Here is a 17621-nt window from a genome sequence, read left to right as displayed (position 1 = left end):
TTGTCACTGCAGGCTAAAAGTTCATTTTTGACAGGGATCAACGTCCCGCTCTGTTACACGTTTGTCACAGTGGCTTCCCCCAAAGAGCAGCTGTCAGATTAAAAACAAAACAGAAATGTGGACATTTGCTAAAATGTCCTCCTGAAGGAGAGATGATCTAGCAGCAGTGTTGCTCCGGCCTTCTCAGATTGTAATGTATTATTACAGAGGAGGCTGCCTTTCATCTAAAAATAACCCCCCCTCTGAAGTATCTGAACATCAAGACACTTTAAACCCAGACCTCAGCTGGAGTTTATTCAGACAAATTGTTTCAAGCTGTCTTTACTTCATTTGCCTGTTTTTAGTTGTAAGAAACACTAAATGCATATAATGAAATGACATAAAAGCTATAAATTAATGTTAGAGACACTGTTTAAAAAGGTGGAGTGAATTTTCTTTGTGTTGCATCTGCAATAATCTCCAATCTTCCTAGAACTTGTTATTTCCATATCTCCTTAATGTTTTTATTTTATTTATTTTTGATATTGGAGATTTGTGTGTTTAGATCTGTTTGTAAGTTACAGACTATTCTCTATTTATATCAGTGGAATTACCAAATGCAATTTATATTTATATTTTATATTTATAATTTTACATCATTTTTGTTTCTTTCTGGACTCACATGAATATTTTTGTGTTTTAATAATGAGTCTTTAATGTTCTGAACTTTTCACCTTTTCACTAACAGTTGCTGACAAAAGCAACGTGACTGATGTGAGAAATCTGTTGGTACAGTGGGAAGAATAAATGTCATGCTTAGGCCTGACATGATTTTAGACAAACAATTAAAAACAACGAAGGAATAAAAAATGTAAAATAATTAAACAAATGATTTGCACTTTATGTATGAACTAAATGTACAAATTACTACTTTACAAAAATCTATAAAATTATCCCTTATTTGTATTTACAAATGAAAAAGCCTGAGGATTCAGAATGTCAAATATAATGAGATTAAGCTAGAAATGAACATAAATAGGCCTCAGTTCAGTCATGAGGAAAACTCCAGAGGAAAATAATCATCATGCCATTTACTCATTTTTAAAAATAATGAATAACATAGAAATAACTAGCATTCACTGTGTGAATTATGAGTTTGTTGTATTGATTTAAATTTGATTTGTTTACATTTACTGTTAATCACATCAATGGTACCCAAAGATTTTTACGTCTGATCCCCCCAAAAAATATGGAAAGATTTGTGACACGTTCTTCTAAACATGTGAATATTACAAGTTATTATGCCACAATTACAGCAGTACAGTTGTTCCATTTGGAAAGTGACAAAAAAAAGTTAGCATCTTATGCTTGATTTACTTCTTTTTTGTCATGTTTTTTTTTTTTTTTTACTGGTTTGTAGTTTTTCATATTGATTGTCATTTCAATAAAAAATTAACTAAATAAGTTTATGGAGAACAGAGTGGTATTTCCACTGCTTGTATAAAATAAAAATAATCCTTTCCATGTAAAAATGTTCTACTGTCACAAATGATGCATAGTTAAGCTAATCTGAGCTCCTTCCTGTTTGTTTTAGTGAATTATCAGATCCACATGACAAAAGTTGACATAAGTCATCTGAGACATGTTATTGTCACAAAAGAATCCTAATGTTGACTTATCTGTCTCAAAATGTCAGTTTTTAATCCATTTTACTGTCTGTCATAAACGCTCATATTTAACATAGCAATATATACTTGTGTGTGACTGGGGGATGTGTGTCACCTTTAATTCTCAAGCACTGTGGACCCGTTTATGACATGCATATTTCATGAGATGTCAGCTATAATTTGGAAGTGTATTGCTTTTATGTACTGCAGTTGTTTTTTGCAATGTCCTCATTTAAAAAGGAGAAACTGTGTTGGGGAAAACCTGCCCGACAGGGAGCGTCTAATTTATTCAATGCAGAAAAATTGTTTTATTCACTTTTTATGCAATTTGACTGTAGGATAAATAAACACTATCAGTTCTGAAGAACCAAATAATTTACCAGATAAAAGCAATTTCACTTTGCACACACATTAGCTTCAGTTTTTATGCAGATAAGAAGGAATTCACATTCTTTAAACTCAAACTTGTTGTGTTTTTATTTATGGTTTGTTTATTATTTTCTCTTTCAGGGGAAATAGATCGATGTCTGAAAAAAGTAGCGGAAGGAGTGGAGCAGTTTGAAGACATTTGGCAAAAGGTAAGACATTTTTAGCACAGCAAAAAATTTGTCAATTATTTGGTTAAGAAATACAGAGAATGGCCGGAAATTCACAAATCTGACTGTTTTTAGTCTAATAAAGCTTTTAAATAGTCAAAACAATTCTCAACATATTGCTACTTATGCTGATAATGAACATTTTTATGATTCATATACTAATAAAACTGTCAAACATCTTCACCTGAGAATTGTTCAAAGAAAATAGCTAAAATAATCAATTAAAATACTTTCCTTTTATTCTCTGCCAACAAAGTGATACATTCACCAACTGTTTTTTAACCTTCCTAGTTTGAGCTTTGACTTGACAGTAAATATGATGAGAAGAAAATATTGACTTTTAAACTTTCATCAGGAGCTGCTGCCTTTGTAGTTTAACAAAGGCTATCATTCCCTGAAAAAGATTCACATACTGCCTAGAGGAGCAATAAAAATGTGCAGACTTGAATAGCAAAATTAATAAAATGGTAGAAAGTCATTAATTGGGTTTGTTTGGCAAAAGAGATCCCAGTTTATTTTTCTGACTTAATTATGTCCTGGAGTTATTTTTGCTGTAGTTGGTCGTTGGCGGTTTTACTACTGAAAAACTATTTTTTCCTTTTTAATAACATTTAAGTAATTCATTATTTTTGTCTTTCTAGCAGAACCATACTATTATAGAAGCTAAAAATAAGATTTCCTCCGAAAGCAGTATTTCAAATCAAACTCCCATAACTTTGGAGTAATTAGTAACTAAAGTGGTTATTTAGTTCTGTGCAGCGTTTTACTGACTTGCTGATATAAGTGTATTGCTATTACTAATTGCATTTTTGAATTGTGTTAGCCAGTACTTGCTTGAAACTTCATCTTTTGCTTCTTTGTAGCTTCACAATGCAGCCAATACAAACCAGAAGGAGAAATATGAAGCGGACCTCAAGAAAGAGATTAAAAAGCTGCAGGTACGATAAAGCCATCATTAGAAACACTTAAACTAAGTTATTGGAAAAGGTAATTAAATACTTGAGTGAGTCAACAAAAACACTTTTAAGAAGTTAAGGTTGCAGAAATTACATTTCGTCTTGGTGTAATTAAAACATTGAGCCATTTTCTCTCCAGCCGAGTTCTTTAATCCTCTTGAATGAGTAAAGTTCACAAGAATGGAAACTTTAAGAACATGTAGCCGGGTCATTAATCTTCCCAACGTTCTTCTAATAAACTAGTTTGGTAATTTAAGGATACCAGGAAAGCAGAAACATAAAACATGGTGTCGGAGAACAGCCAATCTCAATAAACCTGTGCTCCAACGCTTTTGTTGGAGCGCAGGTTGTGTGAGCTGCACAGGCCGGCGTTCGGAAACTGCAGCACCTCTCTACTTTCACAGATGCCCACATGTTGTCATAAGCTTTGTCATCACTGATCCAAAAGGTCCAGGGCGGTCATATGTACAAACAAACAATGTTAGTCAGTGATAAGATCACCTCACAAGCTCCTGGATTAAATAATTAAGGCTCTTCAAAAAAAACCCCACACATATACTGTATATATATATATATATATATATATATATATATATATATATATATATATATATATATACTTTTTTTATTAGTCTCACAGTCTTGTTTCTTTTTGTATTTTTCCTCATCATGTCTGTGAAAAAGTGAGAGGAGAGAGCGCTAATGTGAGGCTGTCATGTTAACAATGAGAGACGGAAATTGTTCTGGACACCTGTGTCAATACATGGGCCGCTGCTTCTCTTTTTATGTTTTTCTTATTTTGTGTTAATTTTTCCACTATCAGCAAGGAATACAAACAGTATGTCTGGCAATAGTCTGCAGCTTCTGATAGATGTTGCTACATGACACATAGCTCATCTGGAAAGTATTCACAGTGTTGCACCTTTTCCACAGTTTATGTTACGACCTTATTCCAACTTGTATAAAATGAAAGTCTTTCTTCAAAACTCTGCACTTTAATACCTCATTATAACAGTGTGGGAAAAATATTGAGTTTTTGGAAACATTTTTAAAAATAGAAAACCGGGAGCTGCAAAGAACGGCCCAAACTGCCTGATGATATGTGAGCTAAGCTTGTAGCATCACGTTCAAAGAGACTTCGGGCTGCAATTTTCACCAAAGGTGGATCAACAATGTGTTGTAAATACTTGAGTAAATGTGATTTCGTGGTTTCCTCTTTCTAAGAAATGTGCAGAAATCTACAAAAAACAAAGTGTTTTTACTTTCTCATTGTGGGGTATTTCTGCGTAGAACTTTGAGTTAACTTTGTAAAAAGGGTGTAACATATTAAAAGGTAGAAAATAATGAAGGGCTGTGAAAGGAGTAGTTGTGGTCGGGTGAGTCAATGTACTGCACTTTAATTAAATAGAGAACCTTTGGTGAAAAAATTCAGAGTGCCTTTTACCAGATACACTCTGTTGAATTTCACTGAACTGGAGTTATTTTACAAACCAGATTGCTCAAAAAAATTATTGCAAACTTTTATATTTTTGTAAAATTTGTTTTAAAAATTGTGTATCTTTTTGTTCCTCAGTGAAAATGTCAATAGAATACAAAGGTATTCAATTGATTTGAAGCTGCAAAATATTTACTCTAAAATAAAAATTTGTACCTTTCTTGATTAAAATCCTATCTTAATTATCAGCCTTTTTTAATCTTTTCTGTGTGAAATTGTATAAATGTGTCTTAGTTTGACTTCAAGCAGCAAGTAGAGAGAAAAACTGATTAACATGACTCTGTGAACACCAGATTGAGAGAGTTTACTGACGCTCACAGTGTGTTGAATTTCATCTCCTTCAGCTTAAAACATAGATTTATATGTGTGTCCACTGCTTTGTTTCTGTTGTCATGAGGACCAAACTCCAAGCGAAGCCTGCATCAGCTTCACCATCTGACTGTTTAAGACAAGTCTATGCATGTATTAATAAGTTCTTTAATGTTTTTGTATCCTACTCTTCCTCCCTCCGCTGTTCCTCTGTATCGTCTTCTTCCTATATGATCCCGCAGCGCCTTCGAGACCAGATTAAGACGTGGGTGGCATCCAACGAGATCAAAGACAAAAGGCAGCTAATAGAGAACCGGAAACTCATAGAAACGGTGAGTAGGAACCCCCAAGAGAGAGGATGAAAACTCTCTGTTGTTGCAGTGAAAATACAATAAAATTGTAGTTGATTGACAGTTTTTTACTATGTAAACATAGGAGATGGAAATTATGTTATCAGCTAATTAAATTAGTATTTTTCATAGATAAGTAAGATAAGTAAAATAGATAAGTCTTTTTTTATGTGATAGTTTAATGAAATATTATGCTTATATAAAATTTCTTGATTTTTAAGTCAAATACAAAGAGAAAGAAATTAAATACATTTTTAGTAATGTATTTACTACAAACAAAATGCTTTTCTAGACCTGAAATCCCATTAATAAACAAATGGAAACATTATTTAACAAACTGTATTTAATACTGTACTTTATTTAACCAGGCAATAAACTGATTAAGAACAGATTTCTTATTTACAGTGGCAGCCTTTCAAAAGGCAAGGTCTTTTACCACATTTTATCTTTATGTGAAGAATGCTTAGAGTTTGTATTGGTTTTTTACAGCTGAAAGCTTCACATGCTACGTGCTTAAATCCCTCCATGATTTAAAAATTCTCCATTATTTCATGTTTTAGAAGTTGCTTTGTTTATGACTGACGGCCACATCCTCAGCTTCTGTTTTCTGCTTCAGCTCAAACCAAAGTCTTATAAAGCTCATCTACAGGACAACATGTGACTGCTGTGTATTATACCCCAAAACCTGGACTGTTTATGAAGCTAAAATTGATTGGACTATTGTGATATTGTAGTACTTCAGTTAGTTTGACCTGTAATTCTATGAAATGAGCCATACATCTCATTCAATTGAAAGCTTTATGAACTAATGGTAAACTAACTTTGCTTAGAGGAAAAGACCAGTGTGTTTCTTTATAATCAGGTGGCAGTAAAAGTAGAGCTAATATTGACTTAAATTATCAGCTAGGCTTTATTTTGAAATCTGTAAATCTCCAACTTTGTAAACTTGTCATTTGTGGTCTCATGGACTGTTTCCGCTGCCCTCAAGTGGCATAAAAATTAATTACTTCTGGTTTGAGATGTTAGATTTGCATGAGAAGACAAATGAAGCATTTGCACTTGGATTAAAAGATCTGTTCCCAAAATATGTTCATTATAGTACAAGATAGTTTGTTAGCTAGCTAACTCTGTGTCTTCAGTGTTGCTGCTTTGCCTGTCGGGCCTCAGAGCCTCATTTACCTTTCAATGATAACTATTCAGATGGATTACATGCGAGACACATGCTTCACACTGAGAGAAGACAACTCACCAGAGCTCCATCTGTCACACTTGAGTTTTGGTTTTTATTCTAACCCCACGCTGATCATTTATTTTTCATATGGTTTTCTCGGCTGGTATAAAAATACAGTGTAGTGGACAGAATTTGTTATTATCGTCACAAAAATATGAGGCACTGATAAAGTTATAGCTGAGAGGGTTTACAGGCTAAATCAACAGGTTTATAACTAATAACTCTTTGGATTTGTACAAAAATATTGTTAGTACGCCTGTCAAGGTTTGTTTAAATACAACTGCAAAGAGGCAGCAAAATATAATTTTTGTGACTGTCTTTTAATAAGGTGCCACAAAAAATCCAAATGTGAATAGTTTCTTTGATAAGTTATGTAGTGACATGTTAGTTCTCCTGTGGTTTAAGAAAGACATTCCCCATATTTGAGTTGAACAATTAGACCCTAGAAATTTTGAAAAATGCATTAAAACCATTTAGTGTTGATATAAAAGCAGTATTAGCTCAAGAAATTCAAGAATGCAACGTCATTGAAAGCAAGCTTTACTAAATTTCCAGAGGTCTAAAATTGTATCTCTTTTTCTTCAGGAATTAAATCTTCATCCATTTTCTGTGTTTTATCTTCTTGCAGCAAATGGAGCGCTTTAAAATAGTTGAAAGAGAAACGAAGACAAAAGCGTACTCAAAAGAAGGACTCGGCCTTATCCAGAAGGTGGACCCGGCGCAGAAGGAGAAGGAAGAGGTCGGCACCTGGCTAACGGTGAGCCTCTGGATCAACCGGACCGCTGGGCTTTACCCTTCAGAGAAAAACAGTTTCCCTCATTCGAACTGCTGAATCCTAATTTTTCCTAATTTTCCCCAATATGTGATAAGTGAGGAACAAGACATAAAGATGCATAAATGTAACTGGATAGGTGGAGTCAAATTTTGCTCACAAGGGAACGTTTTTCCCCTAAAAGATTCTTAAAAGTGATTAAAACATGGAAGTGAAAATGATAGAGGAACCAAAACTAAATGAAATAAAAACAAAGTGTTTTTAGTTTGCTGGGCAGAACTAATAATTACAGAGCAGCTTATTTATGAAATAGACATTGACTGAATTACCTGATAATTTACTCTTTACATTTTGATTGTTATTAATGAAAAGCCCTAATTGGATTTTTCATTAAATAAGCTGATTCTCAGGCATTATGCTTCCCAGCTCCATAAAATGCCTTTAGATACTATTTTTTGCGAATGCCCTTAATGAATAAATTGAATTGAATTTATAAGAGAAGTAAATGCTCATTCTGTACTTACTCCGTTTTTTCATAAGTTTATGATTATAATTTATAATTTTCCCAGATTTTTCCTTCATTGTCATCAACACCTAACAGTATAGTTAGATTTTTTAAAATAATTGTATAGAAAATTATAAAACGGTTTTGTCAGATCAAAGATAAGCAATCATTTCAATTGAACAATGGAATTATGTCAAGAGAATCCCAGAATTACAAAATAAATATTTTATTTTTTAAATATTTGATGCTGTTGTTTGACCTTTTCCTTTTCTTTTGTCTCAGAACACGATAGACACGTTGAACATGCAGGTGGACCAGTTCGAGAGTGAAGTGGAGTCTCTTTCAGTCCAGACGAGAAAAAAGAAAGGAGACAAGGAGGTCAGTCTGCTCCCCTTTCTGAATCATTCATTTTTTTCCCCCTTTCATTGCTCTCCCACTGCTGCTTCCAGATCGGTTGGCTTGTCATCCCCACAGCTCTCCTCCTTTTATCTCGCTGTCTCTTTTTTGGCGGAGAGGTCAGATATCGAACCCTGCTTTCATCTTCTGTCTCTGGCCAACGACGATAACCTCACTGACCGAGTCTCTCTGACTCCAACTTTCCCTTTAAAGTCCTCCCCAGGGACTTCATTTATCGGAAACTTACTGATGTGGCAGTGCAGTCTTTTCAGAGAACCTACAAGTTCTGAATTAAGAATGAATACTTCATATCCATATGTCACAGCAGCTTATTTATAATGACAGTGAAATGAAAGTGTGCAGCAGACATTACTGTCCCTGAAAGACCCTCCTGTTTGTTTCTGTGCAGAAAGTTTCAGATTGAGAAGCAGGAAGATTCATTTTGTCTGTTTCTTGTGCAGTTAACCATCCATCCATCCATTTTCCGTTCACCCTTGTCCCTAATGGGGTCGGGAGGGTTGCTGGTGCCTATCTCCAGCTACATTCCGGGCGAGAGGCGGGGTACACCCCGGACAGGTCGCCAGTCTGTCGCAGGGCAACACAGAGACATACAGGACAAACAACCATTCACACACACACTCACACCTAGGGAGAATTTAGAGAAACCAATTGACCTGACAGACATGTTTTTGGACTGTGGGAGGAAGCCGGAGTACCCGGAGAGAACCCACGCATGCACAGGGAGAACATGCAAACTCCATGCAGAAAGACCCCGGCCGGGAATCGAACCCAGGACCTTCTTGCTGCAAGGCAACAGTGCTACCAACTGCGCCACTGTGCAGCCCTGCAGTTAACCAAGCTGTCCAAAATAAGGATCAAATCAGCGAGTTCTTGAATGCTGTTACAAGTTTGTCTTTTAGTGACCAAAATATCAAGAACAAAAATATGAATAATATTTATAGCAAATGTTTGACTCCTGATGATTTTGGTTGAAGACACAGGTTGGAAATAAACATTGACGCTGATCAAATTTATTACTTCAGACTTAAAATTCCTTTGCTTTTGTTAAAATATTTACAGAGTAAAACAGAGAATAGTGTTAAAGAAGTGTAAAAAGAAATACTTAAACATACATTAAAATACCCTTCAGCCAAAAAATATCCTTTTAATATGTGAATAAAAATGTGCTTATGAAATAGGTTTTAAACTTTCTGACTTTAAATCTGTACGTTGCATCTCAGTGTTTCAGTAATCAAATAAATGAATTTGCTTCTAAAAAAGCTTTTCACCACGGATGTGTCAGTGGCCCAAACCACCTGAATCAAATTACTGTACAAATTTACTTTCACAGAATTTAGAAAAGTTCTTCGGGGTTCTGCTGTGTATGAATTATTTGGTTCAGGTCTGTTGAAACAGAGAAACATCTATATGTTGTAGGACATCAGCCATTGAGGACTGGCATTTGAAGCCTCTGTGAGGAAGATTTTGAGGACTTTTTAACGTTGCGTCTCATTTCTTTAGGATTATGAGCTTATTTTTAGAGGCTAGAAGGTGCATCTCTCTCACTGTGTGTGAATTATTAGCCTTTGGCTGTCTTCAGGTTTTTCAGAAAGGTTATTTTGTTTGTTAGAAGTGACCTTTAAGTGTTCACATATACCTTACTGAAACATATGTAGGTTGAGTCTAAATTTGACTTCCACGGTTCCTGTTCATTTCATTTGTTTTAGCTTGTTATATAGATTTTGACCTAGATTTAGAATAATAAATCAAATTAGTAATGAAATTTTGAATTCATTCTCAAATATTGGTCTAAATAATAAACTATTCCTGTACCATTTTCATGCTAAGATGAAATGTGTTAGGAAGTTTGGTTTTGCTTACCTCCTCCATGCAGCCTAATAACAAACACCCCTTAGTGTCTTTTAAGAGTTTTTGTGTTTTAATAATATCCATTTAGCTGGTTTGTTATTTGCACACCAAGCCCACGCATTGCGTTCTGTCCAAATAGACACTGGGGGCAAATTAGGACAATTAAACATTGGAGTGTTCTCCAACCTTCAGAGAATGTGTGAATTAACAGTGAAGCACTTGGAGAATGAAATATTGAAATCAGAAAGTGGCACTCTGCCTGCGTGCTTTGTGATGCATTAGGCTGGAAAATGCACATGGCGGTCACTAATGCTCTTGCAGCTTTAAATCATTCATGATCTCCTTTCTGCACATTTCACTCGTTAAACTTTAAACGCGCCTTTATTTTTTGTTTTAGAAGCTGTTGATATTCTCAAATGCTTTCTTGTTCCCCCTGTTGGAGTTAAATTATTAATGAAGCTTTGCATTGTGTGGAAGAATAAAATGATTCATTTTATTTATTTTAAAATAAATCACCTTGCAGCCAAGAGTATAAACGTATGAAGCCTTTTAAAGGGGGAAATTTTTATTTTGTTACCTTGCAATAAATTTGAAAAACAAACCTTATATTGTAGCAAAAAGACTTTCAGTATTCAAGATGCCGCATGAACAGACTAATAAATACATTATTGTGAGGAAACGCATAAGTATCGCATGGGAATGCAAAACTTTTGTGAGAGAACGCAAAACTTATTGCACAGGAATGTAAAACCTTCATAAGGTAATGCTAAAAAACCTGTGTGCCTGGATAAAAACAGATGATTAAGTTGACCTGCTGTTGTCCTACAGAAGCAGGACCGGATCGAGGAGCTGAAAAAGTTTATCGAGAAGCATCGGTATCACATCCGAATGCTGGAGACCATACTGAGGATGCTGGACAATGACTCACTGCAGGTCGAATCCATCAGGAAGATCAAGGTTTGTCAAAAAAAAATCACAGAGATGACAAAAACTACAGACACACACAACTTTATTATTTAATATTTAACTAAGACTGAAGTATTTGTGCTTTCTCTCCAAAGGATGATGTTGAGTACTACAGAGAGTCATCGCAGGATCCAGATTTTGAGGAGAACGATTATATATATGACGATCTCGACCTGGATGAATTCCGTACGTGTAAAAAATATTAGTGAAATATTGAATAAATAATTGCAGGAGTCTTTTGGTGCAAACATTGTGACTTCCCTAAGGGGAAAACATCTTGATTACACATGAAAACAAGTACAGATGTCATCCTGTGCAAACCTGGTTGTATTGTACTCCAGTGGAGGTCTTGCAAAAAAGTCACTTTAAACAAGTAGCTGTAAGCAGTCCCATAAATATTTTTTTGGCCATTTAAGCTAAAGAATGTGTATAAATCTTTTAATTACATGGACTCTACAATAAATAATAAATATTTAACCATGAGCTCAATAAGTTGAGTTGGTCTAGATCAAACCTTGACCTATAATAACAAAAGAGTACAAAAGACTAAAAATTCACAATAGAGGCTAAAACCGTTTGTCTTTTCTGTTTCCAGCTCAACCATTACTTGCCACCTCCCCACCAGGACCCTCGCACTTGGAGGACGAGATCTTCCAGAACTCCAGCAGCACACCGACCTCCACCACCTCATCCTCACCAATCCCTCCTTCGCCTGCCACTTGCACTGCGGTGAGAAAAATGATCCTTTTCATTTTACGCACATCATCAATTATTTGTCCTTTCTGTTTGTTTTTACTTCTGTTCTTCCTGGTTTTTGATCCTCTAGCAATATGAGTTTAAAAAAACGAATCCATTCATTTGTATAAAGAAAGAATGGCTTAGATTGTTTCATCATTGACCTGAAAGATGTCTTAATGTAACAATGGTAATCATGAACAATTAAGTCAGTTATTACATTTAGCTCAAATCAAGGCACATCAGTATCTAAAATATGTGCAGAAGATAATTGCACCATTATAGAGCCTTGCCATCTGCTCTTTATATTCTCTTCTATTGGCTTCCTTATCATCTCTTCTGCTTCTACACTCTCATTCAGTGGATAAAAGTAGTTATTATAAGACTGATATGTAAGTGGGAGTTATGGTATTATCCACTGCTGATCAGGAGAGTTTTTTCTGGGATTAAATGTGAAAGATATTTGTGCAGGATGCTACAATTACTCATTGAAAATGTAAACTTAATCTCAAAAGTTTCACTTTCACATACTAACACTGACATAAGAGAAGCAGAGTATTTGCTTCATTCCAAATTACTCTAATCAAAAGTGGTTTTTACTTTTTTTGGTCATGCAAACACTAAAGCATTGCACTTTAGTGTTTGCATAGTATTTAGCAAATTTAAAAAGACGTTTGGAAAAAAAACTGAACTGGTTTCGACTGGTATAGTACTGGCCTCAAAACTGGGAAGTGTGTAGAAATCCTGCAACAAAAAAATCCCCTATCTCTCCCAGAGAGGCCCCAAGGCTTAATGCTCGGACCACTTCATTATGTACTTACTCCAGAGGTTCAGTTCTGTAGACTCCAGTATCACTGCTTCACAATCGATTCTCACAATATAGCATCTTCATTTATTTATTCATACTTTTGTGCTCTGTAGATAAATAAAAATATTGATTCTTATAGTTTTTCTTCAATGAAGGTAAGAAAAAAGTATTAATTCTCCTCTGAATCTGAAAGTGTAAATGTTTGTCTTCTAAGTAAATTTATATATTTGGTCTTTTTGTCAAATTAATGCATCTTTGAAAATATTCCCTCTTTTAAAAGATTATTATCACATTTTAACAAGTCATTTTTCAAATCTTAGGAAGCTTGTTCAATATTTATTAGAACTGAGACTGTATGTTCAAGTCAAGCAAATGAATTAGTTTTTTTTTTCAGTTTTATCAGAAATAATTTTGATTCTCAATCATACGGACTCTTTAAAAAACATGCTGGATCACCATATTAAGTTGCTATAAAATAATTCAATTCAACTTTGAAAGATGTTGACTCTTTTGATAAATATCATTTTGAAAATGACCAGGTTTACTTTTTTTTAAATGTAATTTATGATTCTGTTTCTGATGTCAGTTTTTTTCTGAAACCTGATTGTGATTCAATTTTCAGGAGAACTCAGAAGATGACAAGAAGAGGGGACGTTCGACGGACAGTGAAGTCAGTCAGGTTGGTATAAATGCTAATGTGGACTACTGTAATGATTAAATTTTGTTTTTGAGGTTTTAAATGTAAATAACTAGAATAAATGGACAACTCAGATTTCAACTCATTAATATAATTTTACATGTTTTTATGATAACTTATGTTCTTGAGCTTTGAATACAATGCACAGTTTTTATTAAAGCATTAATTAATTAATTGCCAGTCTTTTTAAATTCTAATTAATCTTGAATTTACTGTGCAGCAGAATTTAACAAACAAAATTCTCTTTGTTCCTTTTCCAGTCACCGGTGAAGAATGGAAATCCCTCCTCGTCATTATCTTCATCCTCCTCTTCCTCCTCTTCGTCTTCTTCCGCCTCGGGGCTCACCTCATCCTCTCTGGTTTCTGTTGCGGGCAGAGGCATCGGCGGCTCTGGAAGCAGTCATCTTAGTGCAGTGGGGGGTCCTTTCTCCAACACCTTAGCCAGCAGCTACAGCAACGCCACGCAGCAGCCGCCTCACCCGTCGGTGCAGCAGCAGCAGGCCAAAAACTCGCCGAGCTCTTCGGCTCCCATCAACTCCAGCACCTCCACCAACAGCCACAACGCCTCGTCGGCGTCCTCGCCACCCAGCACACAGGGGCTCCTGACTTCGAACTCCCTGCCCCAGGCGCCTTCAGGTCCTACGGCGACTTCCAACAGCCTTGGCCTCAGTCTGGGGCCCTCTCTGGGGAAAAGCTCCATCTCCACCAGCCCCGGCCTGTCAGGGATGCCGGCGTCCCTAAGCAATATGGTGGGTCTTCTCTCAAGCTCCACCCCAACTCCCTACGCTCAGGCGGCCGCCTCGGGCACAGCCAGCTCAGGGTTACCGGGGTCTCTCGGCGGCGTCAGCAGCACAACGACCAACAGCGGGGTGGGCGCCATTGGTAGCAGCAGCATCGCGGTCGGCGGGCCGACGTTCTCGCAGGGAGGCATGCTCGGCACGCTCGGCACGGCTTCTATAGTGGGGAGTGTCGGCTCGGGGATTCTGGGTTTGGGTTTGGGTTCAGGTCAATCGGGAGTGCAGGGATCTTCCCTGGGGCCGCAGAGCCCCATCGGGAGCTTAGCTCCTGGAAGCGGAATAGGAGTTATCGGAAGCAACAGCGGCAGCTCAGGATCCGCAGGGAGCGGAGTCGGAGGAGGAAGCTCATCCCTGTCCGGTCGACCGCCGAGCAGACCGAAGCAGAATGGTAGCACCAGTGAGTATCTGATTTCCACCCAAGTCCGTTCATCTAAATATAATAACAGACATTTCATTTATTGAGCTACGGAGTTAATTTTGATGGTTTGCTCTCTCTCTACAGGTCACAGTGCTGTGGTAGCAGATAGCACAACAGACTCTGCCCTCAACAGTGCCACCCAATCACAAAGCAGCCAATCCTCATCTCTGACCTCCACAGCCAATCAGCTGTAAGTTGTACAAGGAGAATTTTGGAAATAAATTTATTTTCTTCAGCCTAACCGATCTTCAATATTTGTTTTTTTATTTATAATTTTTTATATTTGCTTTATATTTTTATTGTTATATTGCTGATTGGCTGAGCAACATGTCATATGTGAAATATATTAATTGGACCACTTGCGTCACTGTTTCTCCTTCCCAGTAAGGACACTGGTCCCAGTTTACTTGGCTCCATGGGTTTGTCGTCCACCTCTCCATTGCCGGTGTCCTACAGTGAGGCTAAAACAACAAGCGGTGGAAGCCTTCAGAACGGGCCGCTGTCCTACTCACAACCACCCGAAAGCATCAAGGTGAGGAGAATGCAGCTTGTCTGCTGTGTTTCCTGATCTTCATCATACCTTTTATTCACTGATGTTCTCTAAATGTCTCTCTAATTAGCTGAGTTTTGGTGGTTATTGTTTGCACAAGTTTTATTCAGGGATAAAAGAGTAAAGAGGGTGTGGAAACAAATGCAAACTAAACTTCCCACATTTATTGTAAAAATAAGAAATTAAAACAGAGTATAATTTTCCTTCCATTTAACAATTATGCAGCAAATTATGGTGGTCTCTGAAATGTTTGAGGCTGTAATGTGATAAAATGTGAAAAAGGCGAGGGGTATGATTAATCCAGCAGAGTTGTCTTAATTGATAATATCCTGGTTTTCTAAAGGTCTTGATGTTCTTCTTTGCCTTTCGGCTGCCTTTCCAATCATTTCCAAAGTGTCTTAATTCAAGAAATGACCAGTGTTTTCATTTAACTATAACAGACAACAAACATGCCTTAATAACTGATTTGAAATGGGACCTATGGGCACTTTTTGCTAGCAGGTTGTGACAAACTATAAACCCACCAGACACCATTTTAATCCAAATTTATCTCTCTTTAGGGAGCACTTCTTGGATGCAAATGTAGAATTTTGTTCCCATCAAGCTGTTATCTTTAGTTGTGTTTGTGGATAGAATTTGAAAAGCTGGAATAGCCTTTTGGTAGCCAAATGCACAACAAAAATTGTCCCTTAAATGCATTATGTCTTTGTGTAGCACAGATTCACATAAATTTTCACAGTTGTGTGTTCATCTGCAAAATCTAGTAAAAATCTGGGAAATATAAATTTACCAACTTTTAAATGGATGTAAATGTAACACCAATTGCACAAAAACATCTACAATTTTCACTGTTATTGTTTTTTTTAAATAACTTCAAGCCAAAATGGTAATATTATGTTTGAAAAAGTATGGGGAAGAAAGAGAGAAAGTAGCAGGCGGGGACCAATAATGCAGATTGTTAATTGATCACCCTCATCTTTTCCACCTCTAACCACACAAGTTTTCAGTTTACTGGTTTAGCACAATGTCAACCAAGAAAAATATCAGCAATAACCCATCAATAAGCGAAGGGTGGTTAAAAAATGTTTTCAAATTTTCTGCACTGAGAAAAACAACCAGTTGCCAATCTTCTCAGGAGTTAAAATTTTTTTAAAAAATTCAGTGAGATCAGAATGCACAATGCTCCGAGAAATTGTGAAAGACCCCAAATTTCAATTTCAGATTCCACACGCCTCAGTTAGCATGTAAAGTCAATAAAATTGATAAAGACAGAAAGATACAAATGTTGCAAGGAGAGAGCTTTGTGATGAAGAAATAATGACAGGACAATTTCAGGTTTGCAAGGTTTTATGCAAATGAACTTTTGGACATTTTGGAACAAACTGTGAAGTATGGAGGAGGGGAGCTGATAATAAGTGCATGTTTGTGGTCATAGCCTGTTGCTACTGTGGTGCAATTTTTCATTTCTAATTTGGTGAAAAAAAAAAAAAAAGCAATACTTTGGAATATTACAGATTTCAAGGACAAATGAAAACGTCCTCAAAATCTGGGTCACACATTTTTACAGTGTTGAAATAATCCCCTGAACCCAGGGGAGTGAAAGAAAGAGTTAAAAAAACACAAAAACAGTCCAAGAAGTAAAATCTAACATATTTCCTTGACAACCTGACCAGTGAAGCGGGAACTGGCATTCCTCCGCCCAGAACGATACAACAACTCTGCACACACATCCAGGAGAATCTGTTTTCCCATGAGTGTCCTTGTCTGTCCTCATCAGCCCCAGGAGCCTCTGAGCAGGTCCATGGCCGAGCGAGCAGCGCCCAGCTCAGGGATTGAGGGAGATGTGTCCTCCCTGCACCTTACTTCAGGTAGGATTCACACCAACATGTGCTGCAGCGAGAGGACCGAGGGGTTACCACCGAGCAGAAATAGAAACGCAGCAGATTTAATGGAACTAAACGTCATCTCCCTTCCCACTCTCAGCCGCTTCTGAACAAAGGCTGCAGCTGATATAATCATCCCTGACTCAATTTTATTTCTTGTTGTCTCTCCTTCTGCATCTCTTCCCTCTCCCCCTTTACTCCCATTCCCTCATTTTTCCTGTGTTTTCTCAGACATCTTCCCAAGCAGCACTACGACCCCTTCGGGGCCCCCGTCAGCACCTCAGTCCTCCCTGTCAGAGGTCAGCATCCTCCCGTCACTGGGCGTCTGTCCACTGGGGCCAGTTCCCCTTTCCAAAGACCAGCTCTACCAACAGGCCATGCAGGAAGCGGCGTGGACGCACATGCCCCACCCGTCCGACTCAGAGAGAATAAGGTGCAGTAAACTTCTCACAGTTCTTACCCTTTTATTAAAATAATTACAGATAAGAGGGATCAAATGTTTGGGTACAGGATGGAGACTCTTAACTATGGGACTTGTTGCCCTCAGCACTCAGTGCACCTCCATTTTGGGCCCACTTTGAGAGTTGATGATTTAAAGTAATTTCCTCTGATCTGTTCATACTGTAAAATTTGACTAAATGT

At 37.0% G+C, this 17621-nt stretch overlaps 1 protein-coding gene across 1 annotated transcript in view; it reads left to right on the top strand.

Moving 5' to 3' along the window:
• Positions 1-17621, top strand: part of LOC114155888 (CCR4-NOT transcription complex subunit 3-like) — a 32346-nt gene that overhangs the window by 8797 nt on the left and 5928 nt on the right. The window contains exons 3-16 of the mRNA XM_028036026.1: positions 2157-2224; positions 3106-3180; positions 5245-5334; positions 7212-7340; positions 8143-8238; positions 10954-11082; positions 11187-11277; positions 11687-11820; positions 13257-13313; positions 13592-14525; positions 14631-14736; positions 14931-15078; positions 16874-16964; positions 17211-17412. Of these exons, the coding sequence (XP_027891827.1) occupies positions 2157-2224; positions 3106-3180; positions 5245-5334; positions 7212-7340; positions 8143-8238; positions 10954-11082; positions 11187-11277; positions 11687-11820; positions 13257-13313; positions 13592-14525; positions 14631-14736; positions 14931-15078; positions 16874-16964; positions 17211-17412 (2350 nt within the window). The remainder of the gene's footprint in view (positions 1-2156; positions 2225-3105; positions 3181-5244; positions 5335-7211; positions 7341-8142; positions 8239-10953; positions 11083-11186; positions 11278-11686; positions 11821-13256; positions 13314-13591; positions 14526-14630; positions 14737-14930; positions 15079-16873; positions 16965-17210; positions 17413-17621) is intronic.

Source organism: Xiphophorus couchianus, chromosome 13 (genome assembly GCF_001444195.1).
Source record: "Xiphophorus couchianus chromosome 13, X_couchianus-1.0, whole genome shotgun sequence".
Taxonomy (NCBI): Eukaryota; Metazoa; Chordata; class Actinopteri; order Cyprinodontiformes; family Poeciliidae; genus Xiphophorus; species Xiphophorus couchianus.
The sequence above is the reverse complement of the archived record's forward strand: the minus strand, read 5'-3'. Positions and strand labels throughout refer to the sequence as shown.